Source organism: Thalassophryne amazonica, chromosome 13, assembly GCF_902500255.1.
Source record: "Thalassophryne amazonica chromosome 13, fThaAma1.1, whole genome shotgun sequence".
Taxonomy (NCBI): domain Eukaryota; kingdom Metazoa; phylum Chordata; class Actinopteri; order Batrachoidiformes; family Batrachoididae; genus Thalassophryne; species Thalassophryne amazonica.
Genome location: NC_047115.1, coordinates 1894474 through 1910032, shown reverse-complemented (window position 1 = coordinate 1910032; position 15559 = coordinate 1894474). Strand labels below are relative to the sequence as shown.

General features: G+C 41.9%; 1 protein-coding gene across 1 annotated transcript in view; it reads right to left on the bottom strand.

Annotated features, from left to right (window-relative positions):
* LOC117523796 (echinoderm microtubule-associated protein-like 6) overlaps nucleotides 1-5078 on the bottom strand; it is a 135963-nt gene extending 130885 nt beyond the window's left edge. The window contains exons 1-2 of the mRNA XM_034185408.1: nucleotides 3394-5078; nucleotides 298-301 (exon numbers count right to left, since the gene is read on the bottom strand). Of these exons, the coding sequence (XP_034041299.1) occupies nucleotides 298-301; nucleotides 3394-3590 (201 nt within the window). The 5' untranslated portion in view covers nucleotides 3591-5078. The remainder of the gene's footprint in view (nucleotides 1-297; nucleotides 302-3393) is intronic.
* Between the last annotated feature and the right edge of the window lie 10481 nt (nucleotides 5079-15559).

Below are 15559 nucleotides of genomic sequence, written 5' to 3'. Positions count from 1 at the left end.
GAACCAACAGCGCTGATCTGCATCATGGGTCATGTTTTGGTTCTCAGTTCAATTTAATTTCAAATCAATTTCAATTCAGTTCAATTAATTTCATTTATATAGAACCAAATCATAACAAAGCTGCCTCAAGGTGCTTCACACAAGTAAGGTCTAACCTTACTAACCCCTAGAGCAAGAACACAGGCGGCACGAAGAAAAAAACTCCCTGTGATGATGCTGAGGAAGAAACCTCAAGCAGACCAAACTCAGAGGGGCGACCCTCTGCTTAGGCCATGCTAACAGTTACAAGGCTTTTACAAAGCTGAAGAAAGAGAAAACAGAAAAATCATAATAGCTTCAAAACAAAGTGTGTTACTGAGATAAGCGCAGAGTCACTGGTGCTGCAGACAGGGGGTCATCCAGTACCCTGAGATGCAAAGTCCATCCATCACATCATTAGAGGGGCACAGCACAAGCTGCCCCCCCCCCCACCGGCAGAATATATTCCAAAAGCAGTGTGCTACATCAGCTTCAGCCAGGGCATCTCGTGGTCAGTCCAGCACCGTGTGATGTGCAGCTGTTAGCACTGCATGATGTCATCAGTGCCTCAGACAGAGAGAAAAAGAGCAGAATCAATTGGCTGGAAATAACTACGGTACATCTGAGGTATGAGTTCACCAGCAGTAAATCGACAGGGAAGCAGAAAGAACATGAAGGTAATAGCAGGCCGCAACTCTGCAAAAACTGTCCCTCTCAAACTAAAAAACCAAATAATCGGGAAATTTAGCCAAATTGTCTTGTATTAAGCAAAAACAAACAAACAACAAACAAAAAAAAACAAAAAAATCTGCCAATGGGATAAGAAAAATTCACTTGGTTTGAATTCTCAAAACTCGCAAAATGTCTAGGCATTGAATAATCAAAATGCGCCTCTGGACAGAATTCTTATTTTAAGATTAGCCTTGGTCTTAAAATGAGGAAAACAATCTCATTCCTTTGCTTGGATGATTTGAAATCCATTGTCTTTCTTTGTTACTGGTTAAATACCAGCTTGATATTAAAAAAGAAGAAATGTGAAAAAATAAGAAAACGTGAGATACTTTTTCCCAGATTAAGACATTTTTTTCTTATGTAAAAAATGCTTGACAAGATTATTTTTCTATTTAAACAATAATTAAGTCAAATTTTCTTTAAAAAAACTCTGTTTTTTTACTTTCTTAGATATCAGTTTTTTGAAGTTGTAGAACTGAATTTCACTAATAGCAGAACCTTAAAATCTGATCTCACTGGACAGGAAGCCAGTGAAGAGACACCAAAATGGGTGTAATGTGGTTGAACTTTCTGCTTCCTGTTAAAGTCTGGCAGCAGCATTTTGAACCAATTGGAGAGCCCTAATGCTGGACTGCAGTAACCAGAAAAATAGAACATTGCAGTAGTCCAATCTAGAAGAGACAAACACATGAATCAGGGTCTCAGCATCAGCCATAGACAGGATGGGACGAATCTTCACTATATTTCGCAGGTGGAAGAAAACAGTCCTAGTAATATTTCTAATGTGGAGGTCAAAGGACAACGAAGGATCAAAAATTACCCCAAGGTTCCTCACTTTGTCAGTGTGATGTATGACACATGAGCCTAGGCTGAGCGTTAACTGGTCAAATTGATGCCGATGTCTCAGTGGACCAAGAACCATCATTTCAGTCTTATCAGAGTTTAAAAGTAGGACGTTTGTAGACATCCAGCTGTTCACTGATGCAAAGCAATCTTATAAAGATTTTATGTGGATGAAATTACCAGCAGTTATTGGCATGTATAACTGAGTATCATCAGCATAGCAGTGAAAGCTTACCCCAAAACACCACAATATGTGTCCAAGGGGTCCTATATGAACGGAGGAAAACCGGGGGGCCTAAGACAGACCCCTGTGGAACCCCAAATTTCATGTCACTAAGGTCAGGGGTAGTGTTATTGTACAGACCACAGTGAGAATGACGCAAGGGCACTCCCAGTAATCCCAAAATGATTCTCCAACCTATCAAGTAGTAACTGGAACTGATTGTTCCAGCAGCCTGTGTGAGGCTCAGCGTGTCACTCAGGGACATGATGACACAACAGCGAGCGGGATTTGACTTCCTGATCCCTTCACCTTGGAAAGACCCACTGCCCCACTCCTGGAAGTGGACTAAATGGACCTGAATGAGAACAGTGACAATAAGCGAGATGCTCCTCTGCACATGAGCATAAAGGCCGATGTCCTGCAGGAGTGACAGCCATGAAAGAGCCAATGAAAGGAGGATACAGGGTCACTCCGCCTCCTTCAGACAAACTTGAAGTGGATTTAATGCTTCAATACAGAAAGAGAAAGAGACTCGAGATACAGTGCTGAAAGTCAACATCCAACATTTCTGAGAGTCTAAAAACACTAAACCAAGCATTAAATCCTCTCCTCAGGATCCAGATCCCCAGATGATGCTGTTTGTCCTTCATCAGATGTCCATGGTGGGTTGAACTCCAAGGAGATGTAAAGACAGAAACACGTTTAACTGAAGTTTCTGCTCAGAATCCTGGTCCAAGTCCACAGAGTCCCTGCAGAGTGCAAAGGTCACATGATCAGAGTGGACGTGCTGAAGTCGCGTGAGGATATTGTCTATCCGTCTCCACTCTAATGGAATCTTGGCAGGTTTCCACTGGATCAGCTCTGGCGATGCTGCCAGTGGGAATGAAAAGAGCGAAGCATCAGAAACAGTAACGGTAAAGCTTCCTCCAGCCAGAATTGACCCATTACAGCCATCAACGGTTCTGATTCAACGTCCTTATGGTAGAAAAACAGGAAATGCCTGAATGGAAGAAAAAATTATTTTCCAGTATAATTCTACATCAAAACTTCAGAGGTGACGAAGTGACGGTGAGATTCCACTCTGAGTTTACACATCTGCCACAGTGGTAACAGCACCATCAACTGACAGAAATCAGGCTTTTATCCCCATCAGAGTTTTATGATGTCATAAAGCTACAATGTTAAAGAAATAGAAGGAAATGCTGAAACATATAGAAACATATGAAAAAGGTATAGTCCATGGGACGAAGGAGTAAATTGAGTGCCACGGGCCTTGGAGCAAGATAATGACAGCCTATACAACTGCTAAATACTCAGTCATTTGGACCAGTTTCAACAGCACAAACTAAAACACATGACCAATATTCAAATTACTTTTGCATTCCAAGGATTTTCCGTTGTCACCACCACCCTTGAAAGTCAACATGTCATCCACTGACATTGAGTGGAGCTGTAATTACAATTGATGCTTTTACAGTTTTGTGGCTTTGCTGTTTTTGGAAGGTGTTGCGCTCTGACATCAAACTGTCAGGAAATGAAGATCTGTACTAAGGACTCTTCATGTTCAGCATCCTTACCTTATGATGTCATCGCTGTGTCCCAGGTAGAACCTCTGGCTGTGATCCCTGGTGTTGTAAACCACACCGACCCCGGCCACAAAATACACCACCTCCTTCCCGGCCGTGTAGTACAGGTTGTTCCGGCACTGGTGGCCCCGGTACCCGTAGACCCAATCTAGTCTGAGCCGGCAGCCTGGGGTGCTTCGGTCTGACATAGTCGCTCATTTGATGGTGCGCCACTGTTGGACGTCTTTATGATGCAGTGACTGGTGCTCGTTTCAGTGTTAAAGGATGATTAATAAATTTTAAGAATGTGCCTGAAAATCTTCTTCATCCTCCCAAAGCGCTCTGTTTAACAGCAAACACGGAGAAGTGGCACTTCGTCTTATCAGTCCTGTCCGATGGTTCTGGTTCTGTTACAGGAGTTCAGGTCAATTGTTTGAATCTAAAACGCTTCTTGTAATTTTTATTCTTATTTTATTTTTGGTGCATTTGATTTTTATATTTGTTTCATGGTAACTGAACTTTTCAGCAGCGGTTTTTGGTCTCAGATTTCTCAGACCGAACGGGGTCTTGGCCCCAAAGCATCTGAGGCATTCCAAAAATATTAACAAATGTCTCACATCACAGGCTCAAGTCCAAGCCAGTGATGCCATCCCATGTGGTTCCTACTAATCCAGTTCTGAGCTGGTTGAATCCGGTTTGATTTGCTTGTAATCTCAGATTTCTATTATTTTTGGCTTTTGTCAAAGCCAAAAATGTCACAATATATTTTTAAAATATAAGATAATGAAGCCGGAGCCCAAAAGGGTTGAAATCCTGTTATTCGTACAGGAATGAGGCGGGGCATAATGAACAAATTTAACAAATGTTAAAAAGGTAAATTTTTATGATTGAATTTCTTATAACAACCGCATTAAAACTTCAAATAAAAGAGATTCGTATTGAGGTTTTCTGTTTTTATGGCAGAAACCTGCAGTTTTTGTAGCTTTTTCAGTATTTCCCCAAATCACATCCTGGTAGTTTTGCACCTGTCAGAATAAAAGCTCCAATTTTGTCCTTTTCACAATAAAATTTTAGCGTGGCAGGAGTTCGGGTTAGAAGTTCACTCCTGAACCAGCTGTTCACCCGCTACCAACCATCATCATCATCATCATCATCATGTCATCATCATCATCATCACGTCATCATCATCGTCATCATCTTCCTCACAGGAGCTTTTATTTTGACTCTCAGCGCGTTATTCGCACTTTGACCTTTATGAATGGATTAATAATTTGTTTGTTTTTTAATTAAGAGTCTCTCATTAAATAGGTTAATTCTCCCACAGAATTTGGAATTTTCATTTTCCAGAGAAAATCAAACCTAAACGCTCCTGACGGTCTGGAAAGTTCCTTAGACAGGATTAGGATTGATCCTCGAAAATATAATCCGTCCTCTAATCCGGGACCAGACCGGGTTTCCCTCCATCTGTGCGCGCACTAAACGCGTGCGCGGGTGTGAGACGCGCACACGGCTCCATTCATAAAGGTGCGCGTGAGTAAAATCCTCCAGAGCGGCGCGTGATTCGGAATCAGGCAAAAATCAAAGTCCCGCAGTCAGATCCGGGTTAGGTCCGATGGTTGAATCGGAGCAGGTCAGACCGCAGCACCCGGAGTCCCGATCCACCGACAAGCGCACACGCACGGACCTCAGGCGCTCCCAGACCCCGAGTCCGATCCCAGAGACTGGTTCTGATTTTAGGCTGATACAAACGTCAAATCCAGCACAGATAGTGAGACAGGACTTCCTCTGAGAACCTTCAGATTAAAAGCATCGGCAACAGTCTGGCATCGACCCGGTGTGGAACAGAAACTGGAGTCCAGAGTGGATCTGGATTAGATTCCTGATTGGACCTTGTGAGCAGTGAAATATGCACCCCGAAAATTTCTCTGTTATAGATAACTCCAGGTAATAATAACCCGAACCCCACTTTACCACATACAGAAGTCATAATAATAACCCCAACCTTTCATCAAGTCTCTGCTCACTTTATGACATCACAGAAGTCTGCCTGAGGCCTGTGGTTGGTGGACATGATGCTTCAGCTGCTCCGTGTTTTCACTCGGGGGGGCCTCAGCAGTGTCGTGTTAATTGGCTGGCACAAGTGTTATGCCGGATGACCTTCCTGATGCAATTCCACGTTCCATGGGGACATGGGCGGGGCGGGGTTTGAACTTCTTCTGCACTGAAACCAAGCTCACTAACCACTCGGCCACCACCTCGGCTTCTTCAGAGATATTTAATATATTTTTTGATCATCATTGTAGATTCTAAAACATTGACAACATACTATGTTCACATTTCGGATCAAACTGATTTTTAAATCGATGATTCGTATGTATTCATCTGAACTGAATGTCACGTGTTGACAGCTATCAAATTTCAGATTTTATTCTGAAAGATAAAAATCTAAACGTCGCTGTGGTTTATCTTGGTGCATTCTGGCCGGAAAACAGCCCTGGACCGCCCAGGAGCAAAGGATTGTGGGACATTGAGTTCTTTGTTAAATACCGTTCAGATGGTTTTGGAGCTGTCCGCGGTGCTGAACACTGGGCCGTAAACAAATTCAGATTATCAACTAAACTAAAAATAATGGAACGCTAATAATCACATTCTGTATAATTCTGGTGTTTTATTAAATTACACTCGACGCTTTCAAAACACAAATGACATCAAACACTATTCTTTTTAATGATTAATAGAACATTAGTTTTTTGTTTTCCTGATTTTCTTCTGCACTTTAATAAACAGAAAACATACACAAGAAAATCCGCCAAAATCCAAATCAGTGCAAAATCAGACACTCCAAAAGTCTAATGTCAGGTGTGTGAACACTGACCACACCGCAGAACCACCCTGCATGCTGGATGGCAACCACGCAGGTAGCCAGCAGGTCCATTGCCATCCCTACAAACTCACCATCTCTCTGCTGAAACCATGTGAAATGTGGGTGTGTCCTTGACCTTCTCCAGTTTCTGGGGTCCTAAACACTGAAACACCTGTGTCCTGGATCATGTCCAGAGAAACTCACCACATGGACTAAATGTCCCTCACAGTCTCAGTGATGCTCCTCATCTGACTCACTAAGTAACCGTTCACTGGACACAAAGTCATTCCGGCGGGACCCAAAGATCCTCCAGAGACTTGGTACCAAAGACTTCCAGTCCTCACCTTATACACTGGTTAGAGTCCAAGTGTGACAACCAGATAGGAAGACAGGAAGCACCAGGACCCTAATCACTTGAACCTTCATTCTCCTGCAAAGACATCAGCATCACCAAACACCTCAGTCCAGTTACTTCAAGTCTTTGGCAGAAGTGTCCTAGATCAAGACTATCATACAGGTTTTCACTACATTCCTCCATACAGTGAAAAGGTTTATTTGGTGACATAAAGGGTACTGTGGTGGGCAAGTGGTGAGTGCACTTGATTCCAAAGCAGAAGGTTCTTGGTTTGAGACCCTCATGCCCGTTCTATGTGCAATGTGAAGTTGTATCAGGAAAGGCTTCCAGCATAAAACTTCTGCCAAATCAACAATCTGCTGTGGGCAGGTATTGATGATTATTATGATCCCATCTGCTCATAAAATTTGGACATCTGCTTTAACTTATTCTCACAACAGCATCTAATCTACAAAAAAAAAAAAAAAAAAAATCTACCAGAATTTTACATTGGTTTTGCTTTTCTGATCCTCAAACTGCATTAGTGTTTATTTGTGCAAAACTGAATTATTTAAAATCAGTTTAAAAAGAAATAAGCAAAAAGACAAAACCCAACTTAATTCCACTTTGTAAAAGTGTACCAAGTTTATGTTCATCCCACAAATATGAAATTGTGCTGTCTATTGGAAACCTCTTGTCTGTCTGTTGGAAACCTAATGCCTGTCTATTGGAAGTCTCCTGTCTGTCTGTTGGAAAACTATTGTCTGTCTATTGGATGTATCTTGTCTGTTGGAGACCTCTTGTCTGTTGGAAACCTCTTGTCTGTCTGTTAGAAGTCTCTTGTCTGTCTCTTGGAAACCTCTTGTCTGTCTGTTGGAAGTCTCTTGTCTGTCTGTTGGAAGTATCTTGTCTGTCTGTTAGAAGTCTCTTGTCTGTCTGTTGGAAACCTCTTGTCTGTCTGTTGGAAGTCTCTTGTCTGTCTGTTAGAAGTCTCTTGTCTGTCTGTTGGGAGTCTCTTGTCTGTCTGTTGGAAACCTCTTGTCTGTCTGTTGGAAGTCTCTTGTCTGTTGGAAACCTCTTGTCTGTCTGTTAGAAGCCTCTTGTCTGTTGGAAGTCTCTTGTCTGTTGGAAGTCTCTTGTCTGTTGGAGACCTCTTGTCTGTTGGAAGTCTCTTGTCTGTTGGAAACCTCTTGTCTGTCTGTTAGAAGCCTCTTGTCTGTTGGAAGTCTCTTGTCTGTTGGAGACCTCTTGTCTGTTGGAAGTCTCTTGTCTGTTGGAGACCTCTTGTCTGTTGGAAGTCTCTTGTCTGTTGGAAGCCTCTTGTCTGTTGGAGACCTCTTGTCTGTTGGAAGTCTCTTGTCTGTTGGAAACCTCTTGTCTGTCTGTTAGAAGTCTCTTGTCTGTCTCTTGGAAACCTCTTGTCTGTCTGTTGGAGACCTCTTGTCTGTTGGAAGTCTCTTGTCTGTTGGAAGCCTCTTGTCTGTTGGAGACCTCTTGTCTGTTGGAAGTCTCTTGTCTGTTGGAAACCTCTTGTCTGTCTGTTAGAAGTCTCTTGTCTGTCTCTTGGAAACCTCTTGTCTGTCTGTTGGAAGTCTCTTGTCTGTCTGTTGGAAGTATCTTGTCTGTCTGTTAGAAGTCTCTTGTCTGTCTGTTGGAAACCTCTTGTCTGTCTGTTGGAAGTCTCTTGTCTGTCTGTTAGAAGTCTCTTGTCTGTCTGTTGGGAGTCTCTTGTCTGTCTGTTGGAAACCTCTTGTCTGTCTGTTGGAAGTCTCTTGTCTGTTGGAAACCTCTTGTCTGTCTGTTAGAAGCCTCTTGTCTGTTGGAAGCCTCTTGTCTGTTGGAAGTCTCTTGTCTGTTGGAAGTCTCTTGTCTGTTGGAAGTCTCTTGTCTGTCTGTTGGAAGCCTATTGTCCTGTCTGTTGGAAAACTATTGTCTGTCTATTGGATGTATCTTGTCTGTTGGAGACCTCTTGTCTGTTGGAAACCTCTTGTCTGTCTGTTGGAAGTCTCTTGTCTGTTAGAAGTTTCTTGTCTGTCTGTTGGAAGTCTCTTGTCTGTCCATTAGAAGTCTCTTGTCTGTCTGTTGGAATTCTCTTGTCTGTCTGTTGGAAGTCTCTTGTCTGTCTGTTGGAAACCTCTTGTCTGTCTGTTAGAAGTCTCTTGTCTGTCTCTTGGAAACCTCTTGTCTGTCTGTTGGAAGTATCTTGTCTGTCTGTTGGAAGTCTCTTGTCTGTCTGTTGGAAGTATCTTGTCTGTCTCTTGGAAACCTCTTGTCTGTCTGTTGGAAGTATCTTTCTGTCTGTTAGAAGTCTCTTGTCTGTCTCTTGGAAACCTCTTGTCTGTCTGTTGGAAGTATCTTGTCTGTCTGTTAGAAGTCTCTTGTCTGTCTGTTGGAAGCCTCTTGTCTGTCTGTTGGAAGCCTCTTGTCTGTCTGTTGGAAGCCTATTGTCCTGTCTGTTGGAAAACTATTGTCTGTCTATTGGATGTATCTTGTCTGTTGGAGACCTCTTGTCTGTTAGAAGTCTCTTGTCTGTCTCTTGGAAACCTCTTGTCTGTTGGAAGTCTCTTGTCTGTTGGAAGTCTCTTGTCTGTTGGAAGTCTCTTGTCTGTCTGTTGGAAGCCTATTGTCCTGTCTGTTGGAAAACTATTGTCTGTCTATTGGATGTATCTTGTCTGTTGGAGACCTCTTGTCTGTTAGAAGTCTCTTGTCTGTCTCTTGGAAACCTCTTGTCTGTCTGTTGGAAGTCTCTTGTCTGTCTGTTGGAAGTATCTTGTCTGTCTGTTAGAAGTCTCTTGTCTGTCTGTTGGAAACCTCTTGTCTGTCTGTTGGAAGTCTCTTGTCTGTCTGTTGGAAGTCTCTTGTCTGTCTGTTAGAAGTCTCTTGTCTGTCTGTTGGGAGTCTCTTGTCTGTCTGTTGGAAACCTCTTGTCTGTCTGTTGGAAGTCTCTTGTCTGTCTGTTGGAAGTCTCTTGTCTGTTGGAAACCTCTTGTCTGTCTGTTGGAAGTCTCTTGTCTGTTGGAAACCTCTTGTCTGTCTGTTAGAAGCCTCTTGTCTGTTGGAAGTCTCTTGTCTGTTGGAAGTCTCTTGTCTATCTGTTGGAAGTATCTTGTCTGTCTGTTAGAAGTCTCTTGTCTGTCTGTTGGAAACCTCTTGTCTGTCTGTTGGAAACCTCTTGTGTCTGTTGGAAACCTCTTGTCTGTCTGTTGGAAGTCTCTTGTCTGTCTGTTGGAAGTATCTTGTCTGTTGGAAACCTCTTGTCTGTCTGTTAGAAGTCTCTTGTCTGTCTGTTGGAAGTCTCTTGTCTGTCTGTTGGAAGTCTCTTGTCTGTTGGAAACCTCTTGTCTGTTGGAAACCTCTTGTCTGTCTGTTGGAAGTCTCTTGTCTGTTAGAAGTCTCTTGTCTGTCTGTTGGAAGTCTCTTGTCTGTTAGAAGTCTCTTGTCTGTCTGTTGGAAGTCTCTTGTCTGTTAGACGTTTCTTGTCTGTCTGTTGGAAGTCTCTTGTCTGTCCATTAGAAGTCTCTTGTCTGTCTGTTGGAATTATCTTGTCTGTCTGTTGGAAGTATCTTGTCTGTCTGTTGGAAACCTCTTGTCTGTCTGTTAGAAGTCTCTTGTCTGTCTGTTGGAAACCTCTTGTCTGTCTGTTAGAAGTCTCTTGTCTGTCTCTTGGAAACCTCTTGTCTGTCTGTTGGAAGTCTCTTGTCTGTCTGTTGGAAGTCTCTTGTCTGTCTGTTGGAAGTATCTTGTCTGTCTCTTGGAAACCTCTTGTCTGTCTGTTGGAAGTATCTTTCTGTCTGTTAGAAGTCTCTTGTCTGTCTCTTGGAAACCTCTTGTCTGTCTGTTGGAAGTATCTTGTCTGTCTGTTAGAAGTCTCTTGTCTGTCTGTTGGAAGCCTCTTGTCTGTCTGTTGGAAGTCTCTTGTCTGTTGGAAACCTCTTGTCTGTTAGAAGTCTCTTGTCTGTCTGTTGGAAACCTCTTGTCTGTTAGAAGTCTCTTGTCTGTCTGTTGGAAGGCTCTTGTCTGTCTGTTGGAAGGCTCTTGTCTGTCTGTTGGAAGGCTCTTGTCTGTCTGTTGGAAGTATCTTGTCTGTCTCTTGGAAACCTCTTGTCTGTCTGTTGGAAGTCTCTTGTCTGTCTGTTGGAAGCCTCTTGTCTGTCTGTTGGAAACCTCTTGTCTGTCTGTTGGAAACCTCTTGTCTGTCTGTTGGAAGTCTCTTGTCTGTCTGTTGGAAGTCTCTTGTCTGTTGGAAATCTCTTGTCTGTCTGTTGGAAGTCTCTTGTCTGTCTGTTGGAAGTCTCTTGTCTGTCTGTTGGAAACCTCTTGTCTGTCTGTTAGAAGTCTCTTGCCTGTCTGTTGGAAGTCTCTTGTCTGTCTGTTAGAAGTCTCTTGTCTGTCTGTTGGAAACCTCTTGTCTGTCTGTTAGAAGTCTCTTGTCTGTCTGTTGGAAACCTCTTGTCTGTCTGTTGGAAGTCTCTTGTCTGTATGTTAGAAGTCTCTTGTCTGTATGTTAGAAGTCTCTTGTCTGTCTGTTGGAAACCTCTTGTCTGTCTGTTGGAAGTCTCTTGTCTGTTGGAAACCTCTTGTCTGTCTGTTAGAAGCCTCTTGTCTGTTGGAAGTATCTTGTCTATTGGAAACCTCTTGTCTGTCTGTTGGAAGCCTCTTGTCTGTCTGTTGGAAGTCTCTTGTCTGTCTGTTGGAGTCTCTTGTCTGTCTGTTGGAAACCTCTTGTCTGTCTGTTGGAAGTCTCTTGTCTGTCTGTTAGAAGTATCTTGTCTGTCTGTTGGAAGTCTCTTGTCTGTCTGTTGGAAGTCTCTTGCCTGTCTGTTGGAAGTCTCTTGTCTGTCCGTTGGAAGTCTCTTGTCTGTCTGTTAGAAGTATCTTGTCTGTCTGTTGGAAGTCTCTTGTCTGTCTGTCTGTTGGGATTCTCTTGTCTGTCTGTTCGAAACCTCTTGTCTGTCTGTTAGAAGTCTCTTGTCTGTCTGTTGGAAACCTCTTGTCTGTCTGTTGGAAGTCTCTTGTCTGTTGGAAACCTCTTGTCTGTCTGTTGGAAGTATCTTGTCTGTTGGAAACCTCTTGTCTGTCTGTTAGAAGCCTCTTGTCTGTCTGTTGGAAGTCTCTTGTCTGTCTGTTGGAAGTTTATTGTCTGTTGGAAGCCTCTTGTCTGTCTGTTGGAAGTCTCTTGTCTGTCTGTTGGAAGTTTCTTGTCTGTCTCTTGGAAACCTCTTGTCTGTCTGTTGGAAGTCTCTTGTCTGTCTGTTGGAAGCCTCTTGTCTGTCTGTTGGAAACCTCTTGTCTGTCTGTTGGAAGTCTCTTGTCTGTCTGTTGGAAACCTCTTGTCTGTCTGTTAGAAGTCTCTTGCCTGTCTGTTGGAAGTCTCTTGTCTGTCTGTTAGAAGTCTCTTGTCTGTCTGTTGGAAGTCGCTTGTCTGTCTGTTGGAAGTCTCTTGTCTGTCTGTTAGAAGTCTCTTGTCTGTCTGTTGGAAACCTCTTGTCTGTCTGTTGGAAGTCTCTTGTCTGTCTGTTAGAAGTCTCTTGTCTGTCTGTTGGAAACCTCTTGTCTGTCTGTTGGAAGTCTCTTGTCTGTTGGAAACCTCTTGTCTGTCTGTTGGGAGTCTCTTGTCTGTTGGAAACCTCTTGTCTGTCTGTTAGAAGCCTCTTGTCTGTTGGAAGTATCTTGTCTATTGGAAACCTCTTGTCTGTCTGTTGGAAGTCTCTTGTCTGTCTGTTGGAAGTCTCTTGTCTGTCTGTTAGAAGTATCTTGTCTGTCTGTTGGAAGTCTCTTGTCTGTCCGTTGGAAGTCTCTTGTCTGTCTGTTAGAAGTATCTTGTCTGTCTGTTGGAAGTCTCTTGTCTGTCTGTCTGTTGGGATTCTCTTGTCTGTCTGTTGGAAACCTCTTGTCTGTCTGTTAGAAGTCTCTTGTCTGTTGGAAACCTCTTGTCTGTCTGTTGGAAGTATCTTGTCTGTTGGAAACCTCTTGTCTGTCTGTTGGAAGTATCTTGTCTGTTGGAAACCTCTTGTCTGTCTGTTGGAAGTTTCTTGTCTGTTGGAAACCTCTTGTCTGTCTGTTGGAAGCCTCTTGTCTGTCTGTTGGAAGTCTCTTGTCTGTCTGTTGGAAGTATCTTGTCTGTTGGAAACCTCTTGTCTGTCTGTTGGAAGTCTCTTGTCTGTCTGTTGGAAACCTCTTGTCTGTCTGTTGGAAGTTTCTTGTCTGTTGGAAACCTCTTGTCTGTCTGTTGGAAGTCTCTTGTCTGTCTGTTGGAAACCTCTTGTCTGTCTGTTGGAAGTCTCTTGTCTGTCTGTTGGAAGTCTCTTGTCTGTCTGTTAGAAGTCTCTTGTCTGTCTGTTAGAAGTCTCTTCTAATGTTGGAGTTTGGAAAGGTTTTTTGTTGTCATTAGAGGTAATTCAGGATTACACTGAAAAAATAATTAAGGGGCTTCACAAAGTGCAAAAGTGAGAGTTGAAAGCTTTCACCAAATGCCAGATAAAATTGTATTAACATACAATTAATAACATTAATTTTTCTCAAGTCTAAACAGGTCATTTCACTTCACGTCTTCATTTGAGCATCAGCACGTAACCCGTTTACGATATCAAACAAAAAATCCTACTTTGAAACTGAAACTCTCATATTCCATCATGAATGATTTTCTTGTGATCAAATGTAACTCTGCATCAGCGTGTTTGAACACTTTCTTTGAACACTTTTAAAAGGTTTCATGTTGTTATGTGCGGGTATAAATTCAGAACAATCAGACAGGCAACATTTCTTTTAAAAGCATTTTAATGGCTTTTTTTTGCACATATGTAACAGAAAGGGGAGGAGTCTACAGGTGCAGATCCATCTAGCAGTGACAACACACCCTGGCCCCGCCCACCCAAACCCCACCCATATTGTGGTATTGTTGATTCTGCAGTACGAAGAAATATGTCGTTATTATGGTTATGATGATAGAGGAATGCACACTATATTTAACAAATGGCCAGAGGATGGCACTATAAAAAAGAATCAGTGTAAATATTGTTTCAGTTACTTCAGAGGTTTTTGTTTTTCCAGAGTGTAGCTCCACCCGCCCAATTTCACCCGTCACATAAAGCAAACACACCGTCCAGGCCCACTTCTGGGATTTTCCTGGAAATGAGAAAATAAATGACTGCATGAAGAACAAACGGACGTTTGGTGGAGGTTCAGGTTCTGAGAGCATTAAAGGAGATTTTTATTTCAATAAATGTGTGGCAGCGAGATTCACATTTAAACACTAAAGCCACATTTTTCTGATTTTGTGCAGAAATCTGGTTTCAGGAGTTTCTGCACAGATAAAATATCAGAGTTCAGCATGTGTTTTTATATTTATTAGTCCAGTTAGAATTTTAATAACTGATCTGTTGATGAGCTGATAAACTGAAGAAAAAAAAATCAGACAGATTGTCTCGGAGTGAAATTTACCCCCCGCCATTTCTCAAATGTTACAATTTTCAGTTTTTAAACTTGTATGTTTTATTCTAAAGCGTAAATGGTCTTTAACCTGGTTAAATTAGAGATAAGAGTCGCCGTTATGTGTTCAGTGTTTGTCCTAAGTATCACATAAACTGACAACATTCTTTACGAAGGAAAGCTGACAGCGCCACCATCTGGACAAACACCTGAATACAGTTTAGGAGATGAGTACAAATGGTCGTCACAGAGAATAAAATCTATCAATTTTCCTTCTTTTTCTATCTGAAAGTTTGTCCGGGTTCCTGTGACTAAAGAGCAGCAGCTTTCGACGTTTCACTCACTGTCGGCGGCGGCGGCGGCGTGTTGTTATTTTGCACGTGTCAAAGTCTTAAAGCATCAAATTATACAGTCTGAAAAAGAGACTAAAACTAAAGACGTCAGAGTTAAATGTAATAAAACATGTCACAGGAATTAGTCAAATGTTTTAATATCACAGTAGGTAATTACCTTTAAGTGTTCAGCACTCCTGAATTTCATAGACTTTTAGGCTGAAGGTAAATTAGAATTATAATAACTATAATCTGCAGTTAAATGAAAAGTTCAAGAAGTTTTGTTCACTTAAATGTAGCCTAAACAACCAAACGGTATCTCTTCATGCTCTCAAATTGGTAATTTGTCAATTGACTGCAACAATTTTTTTGTTTTCCTCAGTAAACCAGAGCAAACTGACCAGAGGAGTAACTCAACAAATTTTAGTGTGGAAAACAAACAAACAAAAAGAGCTGAAACCACCAAGCAAGTGATCAATAATTCTGTAACATCAATCAATATTCTGCAACATCAATCAATATTCTGTAATGTAATTCCACCTTTTTTTAGAATCATGCTCTTTTTTTGTTCTTTTTTAACATCTACGTCTCCAAACGTTCGAACTAAATAAACCTTCAAAACAAACAAACTGCAGGAAATAAAATTATTTCCTAAATATCTAAAAGCGGAACAAAATATCACCGGAGTGGAAACTCAAACTTGATGGATCCTCTAACGTTTGTTGTGTTTGTCAACATTCTTACCGTTTTTTTTTTTAAAGACGTCAGAGTCATGTGACTTGACGGTTCCTTCATTCTGTTTCTTTTTGATCGTGTTTTGGTGAAAGAAAGTAAAGTGAAGCTTCAGTCTCATTAGTTACAATAATACGTGAAACTAAACATTTTTGTTATACACAAGTTATTGATACATGTCAAAGCACCGCGGGGTAATGCTTCAAATCAACGCCACTTCCTGTCACGCTGCAAGAATGAGACAGGACCAGAATATAACGAAAATCAAAAAGCATGATTACACTTCATGGGTTTATTATTTCAGCTTGACATTTTTTGGCTCCTAGTTTTGCAGCTTTATCCAACAGCGTTCCCAGTTTTCCCAGTACAGAGGGATACACATCATCTTGCAAAGACAAGGCCTCGTAAAAACCCAGGATGGAGCCTGACAGCAGCTTCCCCGTCCAGAAAAATGAACCAAAAAGTGATCAAAGCAGAAAGACGAAAGCC